Source organism: Eucalyptus grandis, chromosome 3 (assembly GCF_016545825.1).
Source record: "Eucalyptus grandis isolate ANBG69807.140 chromosome 3, ASM1654582v1, whole genome shotgun sequence".
In the NCBI taxonomy this organism is placed as follows: domain Eukaryota; kingdom Viridiplantae; phylum Streptophyta; class Magnoliopsida; order Myrtales; family Myrtaceae; genus Eucalyptus; species Eucalyptus grandis.
Window position 1 is genome coordinate 42,874,148 of NC_052614.1, and position 17,063 is coordinate 42,891,210.

Genomic DNA, 17,063 nt, shown 5'->3' on the forward strand with positions numbered 1-17,063 from the left:
GCTCCTAATTGATCAAATTAAGATTGGAAACATACAATTGGAATTTTGATTAAATATTTACTTTTACTTAAACGAACATCAAATCTACTTTGAACAAAATATGGTTAAATGCTAATTTGATTTAGCTCGTCCAGGTAAACATTATCTTCATTCAAGGTCAATTGTCTTTTTTTTTTTTTTCTTTTGGAACACATTTCCTAATTTGATTAAACAATCTCACTTGATAACAAGAAGTGTTGAGCACTGAAACATTTATGTAGAATTTATATTCGGCTCCAGATTCTTTTGCAGTTTACAAATGCATTTAAGCAACTAGATTGAAAAAAAAAAAAAGCCATTTTGGTAAAGAGTATAATTTGAAATACTTTCTCTGGTTTATCCTTTTCTAAGTTTAAACTTAATGAACATAAAAAAAAAAATCTATACTTTTTCTTATCCATTTTTCTAACGTTTAACCTCGAGACTGTAGAGTATAACTGAATTTCTTTTTTTCTAATTTATCCTCCTTTTTTTTTTCAAGTTCAAACTCAATAAAAAAAATAAAACTTTCAGATTTTTAATTTTGAAATTCAATCTCAATTTCACCGTACCATATATATCATGTCGCGTGACGAATAAATGAAGACCTGAACTTTCGATATGCTTCATGCGATATCTTATGTTAAATTTCTACACGTTCCCACATCGTCGAAGCTTCAGACAAGGATCTTGTCGACCGTTCCGGCAAATTCCGCCCCAGCAAAACATGGGATGCGCCTTGTCAGCTTCCGCACAAATGGGGTGATGTTGAAGCCAAGATCACGTTCGTGGGGCCTTACCCACCTCACTCGAGAGGTATATTATCAGTTTGGTCGGGCTAAATTCACAAGGTCTGCGCACAACGTCGTCAATTCGAATCGTAGCACCTTCGAATCCAACCAGGTGCTGAAGGACTTGTCTAAAGGAGGTCGAATTGATGATGCCCGGAAGTTGTTCGATGAAATGCTCGAGAGAGATGAGTACACGTGGAACACCATGGTCGCCGCTTATGCCAATTCAGGGAGGTTCGATGAGGCTGAAGAGCTTTTCGAGGAGGCTCCATGTAAGAGTTCGGTCACCTGGTCCTCCCTCATTTCAGGGTATTGTCGGCATGGGCGTCCTGGCGAAGGTTTTAAGTTCTTCTGGCTAATGCAGTTGGACGGTCAGAAGCCCACCCAGTTTAGCTTGGGCAGCGTGCTTAGAGCCTGTGCCGTGTCGGGTTCTCTCCAAAGAGGAGAGCAGATTCATGGCTATGCTATGAAAACAAATTTCGACCATAATGATTTTGTTGTCACGGGTCTTATAGACATGTATGCGAAGTGCAGAAGCATCTCTGAGGCGGAGTATCTCTTTGCGACGGTTCTCGAAAGGAGTAATCATGCGCTCTGGAGTGCCATGATCACTGGGTATTCTCAGAATGGTGATGCACATAAAGCAATGGAGTGTTTTAAGGAAATGAGGAAGCAAGGAATTGAATTCGATGAGTACAGTTTACCTAGTATACTAGCAACTTGTGCAGCAGTTTCAGCTGATGCTTTTGGGGCACAGGTGCATTGCTGCATCACGAGGAGTGGATATGCAGTTAGTGCATTTGTTCAGAGTGCGCTGGTTGACATGTATGCGAAATGTGGAGATTTGAACAGTGCTAAGTTGGTGATAGAGGCTATGGATATTGATGGTGTGGTTTCTTGGAACTCAATGATTATGGGTTGCATGAGGCAGGGGTGTGAAGAGGAAGCACTATACCTATTTAAGAAAATGCATGGAAGAGATATGAAGATTGATGATTTTACTTACACATCTGTTCTAAAGTCTCTTGCTTCCACGATGGATTTGAAACTCGCAAAGTCGGTGCACTGTCTGATCTTAAAGACGAGATTTGAGGCTTATCGACTAGTGAGCAATGCACTCGTCGACATGTATGCTAAACAAAGAGAGATTACTTGCGCATGTGAGGTGTTCAAGTGTATGCTGGAAAAAGACGTCATTTCATGGACTTCCCTGGTCACAGGATACGCACACAATGGCCTCTTTGAAGAAGCTCTCAGGTTGTTTTGTGACATGACAGCCGAGGGTATTTGTCCTGATGAAATGGTTATTTCCAGTATTTTAAGTGCTTCTGCCGAATTGACAGCTTTAGAATTTGGGCAACAAGTTCATGGAATTTTTGTGAAATCAGGCCATGCTATTTCAACATCAGTTGGCAATTCTCTCATCTCAATGTATGCAAGATGTGGATGCATAGAAGATGCTGATCGAGTGTTCAACTCAATGCATGTAGCGGGCGTAATCACATGGACGGCTCTTATCATGGGTTATGCACGTAATGGCAAAGCAAAAGAATCTTTAGAGACCTACAATCGCATGGTTGCGAGTGGAGTGAAGCCTGATTACATCTCTTTTATTGGCCTATTATTTGCATGCAGCCATGCCTGTCTTGTACAAGAAGGTCGCATGTACTTTGAATCCATGACCAAGACTTATGGAATAAAGCCAGGCCGTGAGCACTATGCTTCAATGATTGACCTCTTAGGGCGCTCTGGAAAACTTGCTGAGGCTGAAGAATTGCTTAATCAAATGTCTGTGGAACCAGATCCAACAATTTGGAAGGCACTACTCGCTGCGTGCCGGGTACACAAAAACTTGGAACTGGGAGAGAGGGCGGCAAGGAATCTTTTCAAATTGGAACCTATGAATTCTGTTCCTTATGTTCTCCTAGCTAATATATATTTTGCCTCTGGTAAACTGGAAGAGGCTGCAAAAATCTGGGGTTTGATGAAATCAAGAGGAATCAACAAAGAGCCTGGTTGTAGTTGGGTTGGGATCAATGGCCAAGTTCACACCTTTGTATCCGAAGATAGAGGGCATCCAAGAATGTCTGATATCTATTCAAAGATTGATGAAGTAATGCGATTAATTAAGAAAGCTGGTTATGTTCCAGACTTAAGTTTGGCACTACATGATGTTGATGAAGAGGGCAAAGAGCTTGGTCTTGCCTATCACAGTGAGAAATTGGCTGTTGCCTTTGGGCTGCTTGCTGTGCCCCAAGGAGGACCCATTCGAATTTATAAGAATCTTCGAGTATGTGGTGACTGTCACGTTGCCATGAGATATATATCACAAGTGTTTAGTCGCCACATAGTTCTGAGGGATTCCAATCGCTTTCATCATTTTAGGGAAGGGGTCTGCTCATGTGGAGATTATTGGTGAAATATACAAATCCCTCAAAGCTTCCCATACAAAGAATGGTATTACTATGCATTAGTGCATCTGAGGTTGCGGCAGAACTAAAAAGGCTTGAGGATTTTGAACTTTTGTTGTTGAATTTTGAAATTTTCTTAGCAAGTTTAAATTGCTTACTCTAGGGTGGCAATTCTACTAAGGAAAGGGCATAGGCTGATCAAAAGCTAAAGAGAAGAATAATCTGGAGCAGCAGTTACACTCAATGTTGAGAGTTGCAACAGATATAGATCCACACAAGGCTTCTATATCCATGGAAGCTGTTGCAATCAATGTTTGTTTTTTTTCGGTCACTAAACCCGGTGATGGTCAGATCAATTGAGAAGGCAGACAAGCTTCTTATAATTTGATCTATTGCTCAATAATTTCTTTATTCAAATCTCTTAAGAATGAATTCCCTTTTTAGGATTGTGAACCTCATTCAATTTGCAAATTTCAGGAGGCTGAACCAACTTAATTTCAATTGTGGCAACAGTTGGTGGTTGAAGTGGACAGGGCAAGCTGGTTTGGCGTTTTTAACTCTTGGTTTGTTGCGTAAAATAGCTTTCCTTGTTGCAAAATTGTGCTCTCGATTTCATCCTATCAGTGTGATCCACATGAAGTGTGCTAGTTGATTTGACCGTCATGTTAACTCCATGTTTGGCAAGCTTATGTTGAATTTTTACTTTAGCAGACAATATTTGCTCTTTTGTGTTTATCGTGTGAGCTTCACTTGGACTTCTAGTATATATGTTTAAAAATGTGAATCAAGGAAGCCTGATGTCAACCTCTCCAATCAATACTCTTGTAGGCTTTCTCAAAGTCGGCCTTTATGGATTGATTCCGTCTTTCCACAGAGGGTACCTAGTCCCCTCTCATTGGCCATTTGGTATTCTATTTCTGTTCTTCCAACTTATTATCTGTCGCATTCTGAGTCACCTAACTTTTTTGTCGTGTATGACAACATCTACCATTTAAATTTTTATGGTTGAACCCAGATAAGTGATACATCTTGTATGTTTGTTCTTCTTTTCATAGTCTTCTCCTATATTTGCTTTGAGTCCTATTAAGCCTAAATTGCAATACTCATCCCTTTCGTAAGAATGACTGGAATATGAAAGGCTTGCATTATAATGTTTTCTCTTGCCGCTACTTTTCAAATTTAGCTAAATTATCTTGTTTGCTGAACTAGAGTATGTTTATGGTAAAAACTTGTGTGCCGTTGGCATAATCGCTGTATGAAACTGGTGATGCTTGCAAAAACCTGTGAGGTATTTTACCAAAAACTTGTGATGCATCACAAATTTCTTAACAAATGCTGTCAATTGGGTTGCAGTTGCAGTCTGCAAGGGCAGAGTGTTAGGGACACGTCAGCGCTTTCGATGCAGTCCTTGAGGTTAGTTGCCTAGCTCAACACTTATCTGTATAGGTAATCCCACTCTTAGTATTTGGTCTTTCTCCTTTTAAATTTAAGTTTGTTATGTAAACTAGAAACAGAGGAAATAGTTGCCTTTAAGAAGGTGCTGCAAGATAACAGGTATGCAAATACGAGAAGTGCAGACTACACGCATAAGTGGCCCACCTATAAGGCTTGTCCTGCAATAGACTTTTATTCTCCTTGCTCAATCAATGCTGCACACAATATTTAAACTGTGATAATGTGGGTTTGGTGAAATAGGCCTTTTCTTACTTCTATAGATGCATAATTGGAAATAAGCATTACCTCATTATATGCTTAATCAGAAATATGTGGGAAAGTCAATACATTTCTCATTAGTAACTAAATTTGTCAGTTCATTAGTCCTCATGGACTGCCCATCTTCTTTGTATTGAGCATATAGTATTTTTTCCTAGCAAAAAAAAGCATATAGTATTTTGGATATCACAAAATAAGAAAGCAAGCAACATCCAATCAAGCTTTGGATAAAGATATCGTGTCACAGCTGTAATTCCAGATCCCAATTCCAAAAGTTGAGGTTCTGGAAGATGACTCATGCTGTAACATGTATATGTTGGTAAGCTAATGAACATAGCAAACAATTTAGTATACCTCTCAAATTAGGAAACCAACCGGAACTAGGAAATCAACTCAAATTAGAAAACCTAGTTAGACTAGGAATAAACTTGAATTAGAAACCTACTTAAATTGAGAAAATACTTAAACTGGGAAACATTCCTCCAGTCCAAATCAGCCTTTGTTCTTCAACTTCTGAAACTCAATCTTGAATGCCTTCTCTTCATTGATTGTGTCCAAAGTTTCCCTTTGCTTGCACAAATATCAGATGGCTTTGGTCGATTGATGAGGCTACAGTTGGGCTTGTGAGTTGTTTGTTTTAAATGGAATTTCCAAGCTTTGATGCTCCTGCATCATGTGCAACTTCGAATCAAGCTTTAAATAAAAGACATGGTGTCACAGCTGCAATTCCAATTGTGATTTCCAAAATCAGGAGGTTTTAGAAGATTGACTCATGCTGTAAGATGTTTATGTTGGTAACCTAATAAACACGGTAGACAAATTGAGTATTCTAACATCTCCAATAAAGCATGTCATGGCTTTTTTGGTAATATTCATTCGATAGTTTTCCCAAAGTTTTTGAAACATATTCTTGCTTGATGGAAATCATACATTAAGGAAGCAACCTTCATGGTGGGTATGTGATATATTCATTTTGAGGGATCAACAGTACATGGAGGGCATGGAGACAGGGTTTTGATGGTTGTATGCATACTCTTAGGCCTTGTGCTTTTAGGAGTGGCAGCACCAGGGAATGCGACTTTCTATGTACCTCATGAACATAAGAACTTTTCTTCGCATTGACTGTACTAAGAATGCTGATATACGTTCTTATATCTGGGTTCTTGCATTCTGATCTGACCAAAAGATGTTGGTATACTTTTTGTGTGGCATTTTTTATGCCACTCTTGTTTATTTTCCCATCTCATTCCTTTTCGCATTGTTTTCTACGAAAATGAAACTTTGCACAATCCCAATCTAAATTCCTAATTCATCTTATGAATTTTTGGGAAATTATAGCTTCGGATTGTCCTGGAGTGAAGGAATCAGGGCTGATGGTTGTTGTGGCTGTTGACCCCATCTGGAATAATGGAGACATGTGGGAAAAAGTTCAATGCGACATGCATAGGCCCTCCGAGTTCTGGTGAAAAATTCCCATGTCAGGGCTCAGTGATTGTGACTGTTGCAGAACGATGTGCTTCGCCACAATGCGACACCACTTTCCAGCTCTCTAGGCTAGCCTTCGACAAGATTGTCGACGCTACACTGGTCAAGATTGCGACTGATTATGAACCACAATGCGACACCACTTTACATGGTCCGCCGTCTCCCTCTATCTAGTGATCCACTGAGATTTTGTTTCATGAACCTACTCCCGGATGAATTTGCAGGGCTTAAAAGGCAAGTTGGAATTTATTCTTTTGCGTAGGAAGTATGATGGAGGGATGGCAACCTATTATCCCTTCGGACAATAAAATTAAGATGTTTTCGTAAACAGGAGCTACTTTGGAACATTTGAATATTTACTTGTATTACATATGATTCTGTTATATTTTGTTAGTTCATCCATGATGGGGTGCGATTAAGATGCACTGGTTCATCTTGATGTGAAGTGATGGAGAGACCCTTTCAAGAGGTGTTGAAGTGATGGAGAGACCCTTTCAAAAGGTGTTACGGATTTTATATTAAGGGGAAGCTATTTGACTTCTCACATGACTATATAAGTGACAACCAACTCAAAAAAGAGAACGATGTGCAGAAAACGAACGTTTCCCTCTTTCTCTCATCTCTCCATCTAAGAGAACAACACACAAAAAGCTTCTAATCATTATTTCGAGAAGACAATCGGTATTAATGCTGTGGCATGAGAATACTTTCCTTATGATTGTATTCGAACTATTTTGAAGTTGTAAATTCGTCCAATTTGTGCATTGGTGATTCAATGTATATTCCTTGATAATTATTTTTGTTGTGCATCAAGAGGTTAATTGATTCTTCCGGACATTTTTCCCGGCGTTGGTATCGGAGCCTACGTTATGATCTCAGTCTTGTTTTTCCGTCATTTTTTCGCTTGTTGTTTGATATGGAGATTATTGAGAATCGAACTTTGTATTATATGCATGTTTATTATGTGGAAATCAAAAACATGAATGGCTGATACAAATTGATGCGAAGAATGGGTTTGGAGGTTGTGGGCGACTGTTCTGTTCGATTGAATTTTGAAAAAAAGTTTCTGGTGAAAATTGTTTTTGAATATACGGGGTGAATTTCGAATTTTGAGAAAAGCAAAACGACATCTTACACGTTACCGGGTGATGCCGAACCTCCATGCGTCGTCGCAGGCTGCGGGTGGTCGGCCGCGTGTGGCCGGAAGGGCTAACGTCATCGATGACATTAGCAAAACATTGGTAATTGACCCGTTGACGTCATCAACCTAACTTGACTGTCGACCTAGAGATTAGAGATTAGTGATGAGTGGTTTCGGATGTTCCACATGAAATCTGGAACCTACCTATTAAAACATGTTATTCATTTTTTGGAATTTGAAATCTACCCTATATATCCTATAACATGAAACCTACCGTGTCACAGCTTTCAAAGTCTACACAGGTTCACCTATATTATTAATTGAACATTGAACATTGTGGCGGGTTAAACCTTTAATAATAAAAACTTGTTACTACAACTTATTGACCACAATCTTTATGAAGAATATGAATATTAATAAAGAAAAAAGTCTTAGTTATGAAATAATGGAAGCTCAAACTATTGCTTCCAAATTATACATGTGATGTCCCAGTCCGCCACATACTAATCCTTGTTCTTTATCTCTTTTGAGTTATCACGCAAGCGGAAATCTTTTATAAAGGTTATCATTTATAACATGAATTATACATGCTTCTAAAAATTCTAAAAACTCCAATAGTAAAGGGAATCATGCTTTCATTTTTAGCATACTTCTATTTACATCGGGTGGCAGCATATACATCAAAAGAAGAACATAGACTAGGAGAAATCAAAAAGGTACTCGTCTCCCTATCCCTACTGAACTCCTCCGCCACCAACCATCCATCCATCCGACCCGATCTACACGATCCTATGGCCCCAAAAAGTTTTGGTCTTGTCAAAAAGTAAGCATGACTACCTGCTCCTAATTCTCCACATCACTCCACCACCACTACCTGCACTTGGAGCATCCAGGATTGGAATTGATCCTATCAGGTGACAATCCTACTAGCACAAAAATAGCTATAAAACGGTAGGGAATCAAGTTAGGTTGCCCTATGTCCACTAGCAACACAATGGTATAACGAACAAAGACTATGTCCAGAAAGTTCAAGTTTATGGTGCTCTCATTCTATCATGATAGGCGCTCCATAGTGTGAGATGGGGGAAGTGGGAATCGGCGGCACGACTATTAATCTGAAAAATGTAACAATAGCAGTGAGCTGGCGCTCAGCAAAAGAAACAGTAAGCTCACAGATCACTCAACCTGATTGACTCTTGATTCTTAGAACACAACTATTATCCAAGCAAGTAAGCACACAAATATGAGCACCCGACAAACCTTAAACCATTTCCAGTTACTCGAGTAGTGCCAGCATGCATTTAATGCAACAAGCGTCATATTCAATCATATGAATCACAATACCACGCAATGGATGCATCACGCTTCACACTTTTCATGCATAATGTCACTGAGGTCTGACCCCGTTTCAGCTGCTCTACCAATCCATGTAGGCGGCTCTAGCAGTGACTTGGGTTCACGAACCGGGCATCCATGGTTCTTGTTCCGCAAGCATCCCGACTTTAGGGCATCTTGATTGTTAGCCAAAGCATTCACCTTCGACATCCACTTTGGGCCATCGTTAGGCTCTTGAATTGAATGTCAATACTTTTGGGGTTTGTCACTAGCTTGGGCATCTCCACTATAATCTGGGGCATCTTGGTTTGCTAGCCAAGGCATTCTCCTCTGACATCCACTCCGAGCCATCGTCGAGCATACGAGGTCCATCGGCCTTGGGCATCACATATCCTAATCCATCTCATGCACCGCAGGCATAGTACACTCATGCAGTGACATAGCATCACGCTCTATAAAATGCATCCTAATCAGCACACATGACACTAGGATGGGCACTATGTCACCATGCACGACTCGTTGCCTTCACGACTCGTTGTCCTTAAGATATGGATAATGGTGACTGCCTAAGTATCCCATAGTCTTTGAGTACCTATCATTGTTTAGGTACTCTCACTTATCGATAGTCAACCTATTTAAGTTGTCCTCAAGATATAGATATTAGTGTCTGCCAAAGTATTCCATTGTCTTTGATTACCAGCCACTGTCTAGATACAATTTCTTATCGACACTTGACTTATTCAAGTTGTCCCCAAGATATTGATACTGATGACTGCCTAAGTATCTCATTGTCTTTGAGTACCTACCATTGTATAAGTACTCTTTTTTATTGACACTTGACCCATTCGAGTTGTCCTTAGAGTATGAATACTTGTGATTGTCAAGGTATCCCATTATCTTTAAGTACTTTCTACTGTTTAAGTGCTCTTTCTTATCGACACCGACCTATTGAAGTTGTCCTTAAGATATGAATAGTAGTGACTGCCCAAATATCTCATTATCTTCGAGTACCTACCACTATCTAGGTACTTTGTCTTATCAACACTCGACTCATTCGAGTTATCCTCAAAGTATGGATACTTGTGACTGTCGAAGTATCCTATTATCTACGAGTGCCTGCCATTGTCTAGGTACTCCCCTTCATTGACACTAGACTTGTATGAATTGTTCTTAAGGCGTTCTCCAATTTACGTCTTTGGATATTTGTAGTTGTCTAAATATTCCACTGTTTTGTGTGCCTATAACTACCCAGGTATGCTCTCTTATTATCATGACACTTGACCTACTTGAGTTGTCTTAGAATTGCATCTTTGGATACTTGTAGTTGTCCAAGTATTCAATTGCTTTGTGTGCCTGTGACTACCTATGTATGCTCTCTTATCACTATGACACTTGGCTTGCATGAATTGTCTTTAAATTGTATTATTGAGTACTTATGATTGTCTAAGTATTCCGTTGCTTTGTATACTTATGGCTACCCAAGTATTCCAGCCCTTTTAATTACCTATGGTCACTCGAGGTATTCCCCAAGTTTTGTTGCCCTATAGTGAACTAGAAAAAAGTCGGCTACTGAACAGACAACTAGCTCTTTACTTCATCAAATAAGTCTTGTGCTACATCCAACTTCTTTTTATCAAGAGGAGGAAGACATTCATGGATATCAGAGGTGTGTCCTCAATATTTCAATTTCTTTTACTAGGATGTGGAAAACCTTCATAAAAATCCAATGTATGTTCTTGATATTCCAACTTCTTTTTACCAGGAGATGGAAGATCTTCATAGATATACAAGGTGGTCCTCGACAATCTAAATTCTTTCTACTAGGAGGTGAGAGACCTTCACGAATATTACAGGTTCGTCCTAGGTATTCCCAAATTCTCTTTACTAGAAAGTGAGAGACTGTTCTGGGTGCCTAAGGTGAGTAGTCGCAAGTACTCTTTCGATGCTTGCAAACGTCCAAGTATCCTCCAAGGTTTTTTCCAAGATATATCACTAGGGAATCGACATAGCATGCTTCCATATCTTGGAGTCTCTCTATATCGACACAGCGTACTTTTGTAACTTGGAGTCTCTTTTCATTGACATGGCGTGCTTCCATAGCTCGGAGTCTCTTTACACCAACACGAGGTGCTTTTATAGCCTAGAGTTCCCCTACATTGACATGACGTGCTTCCATAACTTGGAGTCCCTTTACATCAACATGGCGTGCTTTCATAATCTGAAGTTAGGTAACTAGCAATTAGATATTGCAAGAAAAGTCATCACATCCCCGAGAAGGGTCAAGTAATCAACAAACTAGTATCCCAAGAAAAGTCGATACATCCCCGAGAAAGGTTGAATAAACAATTTGTTGCTCTAATAGACGACTGAAGAATGATTTAAATCCTAGAAAAAGCAAGTTCCTGTTAGGGCGACCGAAGAAAAGTTCGGGTCTTGGAAAAACAATCCTCACTGTTAAGGCAACCAAAGATAGCTCAAGGACCATGACAACAATTCGTTGCTCTAATAGGCAACCAAAGACATGTTCGAAAAGGTAGCACCCCTACGTCATCAGGTAAAATGAGACCTTGATACTTGCCAAAAAACTCGTGGTGCGTATCCCGCATCACTCCTTCTTAATAAGTAGCTACAGGTATCTTTTATTCGCCTTAGTTTGTATTATGCTATATTATACTTTTTACATAGGGCACCCGGTCCTATATAGTATAGCATCTAGTGCACATGGATGAACAAAATTTAGGTATCAATTCATATTTGAGTGCAACCTTCACAAATTCACCTTCAAAAAGGGGCATGTATTGCCTAAATTTTGGCTAAATATTTAGGATGAAATTGTATAGAAAATTTTGGCTAAATATTAACCTGGGTCATTTTTTTTAATAATAATACATTATTTTAATATTAAAATATTTTAATAATTAAAAATAAAAATCCAAAAAATCCAAAAATGATTTGCATTTCCCAAAAAATCAGAAAAAGCCCAAAAATAGTTTTTTTTTCCACAAATACATGGAAAATCCTTGAAAAGAAAAAATGCATTTAAGTTCTTGGTGGTAAATATTAGCTTATTCCAATTATGCCCTTATGATGTATGAATTTATATTTGCTCAATTTGGTTAAGAATTGAATTTTAGAACTTGTGATTGGTATAAAATATTGCTAAATGCTCACTTGATGTTTAAACAAGATTTTCTCCTGATATTTCACTTGGGTTCTAATCAACTCACCTTAAATCGGTTAGTGACGACTCCTAAATGAAATCGACTTGTAGGTTAAAAATTCGGACAATAAATTGTGAATTGGTCAGCTTGGAAGAACCTGGGTTTAGCGAGTCATTAACTTTTGCATGTGCCTGTGCGTAGGACTGCCGAAAAGGGAGATTGCAACAAACATAACAGTATTGCACAACTAAAGTGCAAACAAATATATGCTTTTTATCTCAAAATATTGCTATACTAAACCCGCTCTCGGACCGCCTCATGAGGGTTGGCAAATATGTATTTCTTTTACCATATTATGTTTCTTTTTTTTTCTTATTCCACATAAGTGAAATGGGCATTCTTTTTTGAAAAATAATTGGGTGATAGTCTTTTATCTACTATAAGAATAACAGTTTATTTTGGACCATAAAAATCAAATAATAAATAATTATAAATTATTGTGGGGTTCACTCCTTCAAAAATTTGGCTCACAATAAGTTATTATTGTAGTCCCAAACTGTTGTGCTAGCAAAATCTTTATTTTTTTCATTTTTCTTTTGGCTGAGATTTACTTGCCACTTTAAGCATAATGTGCATCTTTAATATTGGAAAGAATTGGCCAGTTAACTCTCCTTGAAGTGTTGGCTTTAATACTCTGTTCTTGTAACCCAAAAAATGTTCTGAATATATTTCTTAATGACGTATATTTGCTCCTTAATTCGTGTTAAAGTCCTTATACTGCATATATGATACTGGGCCTGGCAAAGAGAATAAATGGGTTAGAACGAATTTCTCACTCCCGCAGGCTTAATCCAATTAACTCAGTTAAGCTCAAAACCTCCCTATGTCAGTCCTATCAACTCTAATGCAATTATACGGGCTTAATTAAAATACTCTTTATATCTATATGTTAATTTAATTGATATTTTTTGTTTAGGGGTCGGGATCAATCCTCAATTTTCTATGCAATATAATGTCTAAATGGATTGCCAATTTTTAAGTGTTAACAACCTATCTTTGTGTATCATAAATAACTATAACAAACATTCCATACTTCTTACTATTCCTGTCTTTGCTTTTTTCTTTTATCTTTTTTTAATCTTTTATTTGTTTGTGTTTTGCCACAGGAAGATAGTCCATTTGGTGGATGTTTCCATCATGATTTTATTGGGTCGTGTTATATTATTCTTAAGAGACCTGTCTATAGTATTTTCGACATGTCATGTTCTCGTAAGCTTGACTATGTTCGTTTCGAAAATCATTATTTTAATAATAAAATGAAAAACAACACATATATTTAAAAAATTACAACCATCTTAAGAATGAAGATATTCATTATCATGAAACATGCTTTCGTATTTTCTCTGTCTCTCTTGTACCAACGGTAGAGATGCTTGTGCTATTCTGATTGTCGAAATTGAAATGACTAGCTAGTGGTAATTATTATCAACTATCAATAGTATATTACATGGTCGAATATCAGGAACTGATAGTAATTTATCTATCTTTGGAAAGGAAAGAAATACATACAGAAAACACTGCTGGCGTTCCCCGGGAAGACCGCAGAAGGAAGATGCGAGGATATTCTCAAATTTGACGCAAAGCGTATCATTTGGTTCTTGAAATTTGGAGAAAAAGAGATCTTGCCCCTAGATTGATGATCTTGATGGCCCATTTTTATAGTCAAGAGCATGCCATTACACAGTTCTAACAACATTATTTTACTAAAAAGTTCATTCTTTAATCAAAAACCAGAAAAGGAGAATATCTTTTGAAGTGAAGTATAGGTGAATTTGTTGCGAGACCTTCAAGTTCTTTCGATATCATTTTGGACAGTTCTAATTTTATCGTAAAGACAGGACCAAGACATCAAAGTAAATCTTGATGCCTCCTTCCTGTTTTCCATGAAAAGCGACCGTCACTCAAGGGACGGAATCACACTACTACAATTTTCATGTTTGCGAAGTCGAATTTCAAAGATACTCTATTATGATTCATTTTTTTTTTTACTAATTTAATTTAGTACTAGAGAAATTAGGAACGGTCCAAAAACCAGGTGAATTCACTTGTATAGTATGCTCAAATTAAAGGGTTAGACAAACCTATCAATCGTGCAATGTGAACCATCGTAATTTAGGGTTTTTGAAGGAGAATTTCCATAAAGATATAGGGTACCCTATAGTATGTTTTTTAAAAGACATACATGTGCTAAAGAAACTTATAATTCATTTATGATTTTATATTCTTTCTTTCAGAATGGTTGATAAGAAACAACATGTAGAGCTATATTATGAGTTGGAAAAACTATGTTTTGCACTTTAGTTGTGCATAGCAGTTTTGTTTAATCACTCTTCATGAATGTTGATATAAACACACGTCCTACTAATTTAAAATTGATTATTTTTTTTTTTTTTTATGTTAAATTGGTTATTACTAGATGGAAAATGCAATGAATTTTTATCAATAAAATATTTAAAAAGGATTGAATGCACTGTACAAATGCAACGAAACTACATATCATATAATGAATAGTTAGTATTAGACAGAAAATGCAATGAATTATTATCAATCAAATATTTTAAAAGGATGGAATGCATTGTACAAATGCAACGGAACTAATGAAGACATCTCAATTTTTCCTTGTAATTTTACAATATCATCCAACATTTTACTAGCACAAATTTGCTAGATTCTGATTGATCGTGGTGTTCAATTTTGATGAAATGATTTTCTTATAAAGCACCGGTGACAAGCTCATCAACACATTGATAATCAAATTTTAAAAAAGTGAAATATGGAAAAGCTCGCTAACATATATCCATTTTTCTAAGTAAGTGTCGAGGTTCATTGGACCTGCCCACCAGGGCAAATTACTTTCCCTCTTGACCCTACCTATTGAATTGGAAATGCTTTTTACTCTAGTTTATATATAAAAAGAAAAAGAAAAAGAAAAAACTCCTAAACCCAATAGAAAAATCAATAGATGCTTAGGATTCATACCAATGGGAATAGTACCAAAAAATCATAAACCTACTACATTACTACTAATTCAATTATTAATCTTTTAACTAGACCAATTAAATTCCAAATTTTTTCACATTAGTACCAATTGAGTCAATCGGACCAATTTAGGTCCAAAATCGATGACATAGATGCCGGTTGTTTTATATGGTACAACCAGTGTTGGCGTAGATAAAATTTAAAATTTCTTCATATCCTTTGAATTATTTATTATTTTATTTTATTTTATTTTTTTATTATGGCCAGTGAGGGCCAGGGCCCTTGCCTAGGCTATTGCTAGTCAAGCAAGAGTCACCAAACTCTTGCCAGATCTGGTGAGGGTGGCCCCCACCTGGCCGTGGTGTATCTCCCAAAGCATGTTCATTTTCCCTTTCCAAAATGAATGCAATGACGTATGGAAATGAGAATTCACCTCTCTTTTTATCCGAACCAAATCTATTTTAGTCAATCAAACCGAGATTCAACTGCAATCTCGAGTGTCAAACACATCTAAAAACGTCAAAAAGCTTATCATTCTCAAAAGCTGTGTGGGGATGGATTGATTCGGCCTTCAAAGGTGGAGGGGCCACAGCCGCCACCCCCACTAACTTAAATTGGGTCTTTCATAATTGGTAGGTTTCTTTAACCCTCGATTTGAGCATATTATATAAGTGAATTCACCTGATTCTGCAATCATTCATAATTCCTCTAGTACTAAATTTAGTCAAAGAATTAGTTGTAATAGACTATCTTGGAAATTTGATATCGTAAACACAAAAGTCGTAGCGGTGTGATTATCATCCCTTGAGTAACTCATTTTTCATGAACAGCAAAAATAATGCATCAAGATTTATTCTGGCATCCAAGATGATATTAAACGAACTTGAAGGTTTTGCAACAAATTCATCCGCTCTTTACTTCAAAAAATATTTTCCTTTCTCTCTCTCTTTTTTTTTTTTTTTTTTTTTTATATATATTAAAGAACAAACTCTTTAGTAAAATAATGTTGTTAGAACTGTGTAATGGCATGCCCTTAATCATAAAAGTGGGCCATCAAGACCAGCAATCTGGGAGCACGATCCCTTTCTCTCCAAATTTCAAGAGCAAATGATGCGCTTTTACGTCTGCTTTCGAAAATATCCTCGTATCTTCCTGCTATCTTCCCGGGGACACAGTAAGTGTTTTGTGCTATCAGTTCCTGATATTCGACCAAAGAATATCCTATTTATATTTGATTATGATGACCACCAGCTAATCATCAGAATTTCGGACATTGAGAACCACACTAGCATCTCTCCCTTCCGTACATGGGAAAACAAGAAATACGAGAACGTATTTCTTGACTAATGAATATCTTGATTCTTAAGATGGTTATAATTTTGTTTTAAAATATTATATAAGTGCTGTTTTTCACTTTTATCGTTGATATAATGACTTCCGAGATGGATACAGTCAAGCTCACTAGAACATAAAATGTCAGAGATATTATAAACAGGTCTTGTAAGGGTAATACAACACAACCTAATAACAAAATGATGATGGAGACATCCACCGAAGGTGGACTATCTTCTTTTGGCCCAAAAAAAGAAAAAAGAAAAAACAAATATAGGAATTATAAGAAGTATTGAATGTTTGTAATAGCTAATTATGATAGAGAAAGATCGGTCCTCATTTATGTTTTTTTTGTTTGGTAAGGGTCCTCATTTATGTTTCTTTCCCCTTTTTCCTTATTTTTAGCACGCCTGCTAGATGCGTTTGGATCTACTTTTACAATTTTGCCCTTTATTTTTCTGCTTTATCTAAATCTATGGCGCATGCATCTTATAAGTAAGTTATTTTCTTTCTAATATATCTCAAGCTCTATTACAACAATAAAAACATGAGAGTTAGTAGGATATTGAGTCAAATGAGAGTGGGTTCTTTGGATAAAACGTCAAATTCAATTATCATACGCTATGTCACCCAATGA

The 17,063-nt window shown here is 37.2% G+C and overlaps 1 protein-coding gene and 1 long non-coding RNA gene across 2 annotated transcripts; both read left to right on the top strand.

Annotated features, from left to right (window-relative positions):
- The first annotated feature begins 637 nt into the window (after positions 1 to 637).
- LOC120292212 (putative pentatricopeptide repeat-containing protein At5g52630) lies at positions 638 to 3,587 on the top strand. Its single transcript, XM_039310412.1, has one exon. It carries the CDS (start codon positions 640 to 642, stop codon positions 3,226 to 3,228), a length of 2,589 nt encoding a protein of 862 aa, XP_039166346.1. The 5' UTR covers positions 638 to 639; the 3' UTR covers positions 3,229 to 3,587.
- Positions 3,588 to 3,598: 11 nt separating this feature from the next.
- On the top strand, positions 3,599 to 6,801 carry LOC120292213. Its single transcript, XR_005549989.1, has 2 exons — positions 3,599 to 4,633; positions 6,272 to 6,801. It is a non-coding gene; the product is annotated as an uncharacterized LOC120292213 (long non-coding RNA).
- The last annotated feature ends 10,262 nt before the right edge of the window (positions 6,802 to 17,063 follow it).

Coding starts and splice junctions, on each gene's coding strand:
- LOC120292212 (XM_039310412.1), top strand. CDS start 640: ATGCTTCATGCGATATCTTATGTTAAATTTCTACACGTTCCCACATCG.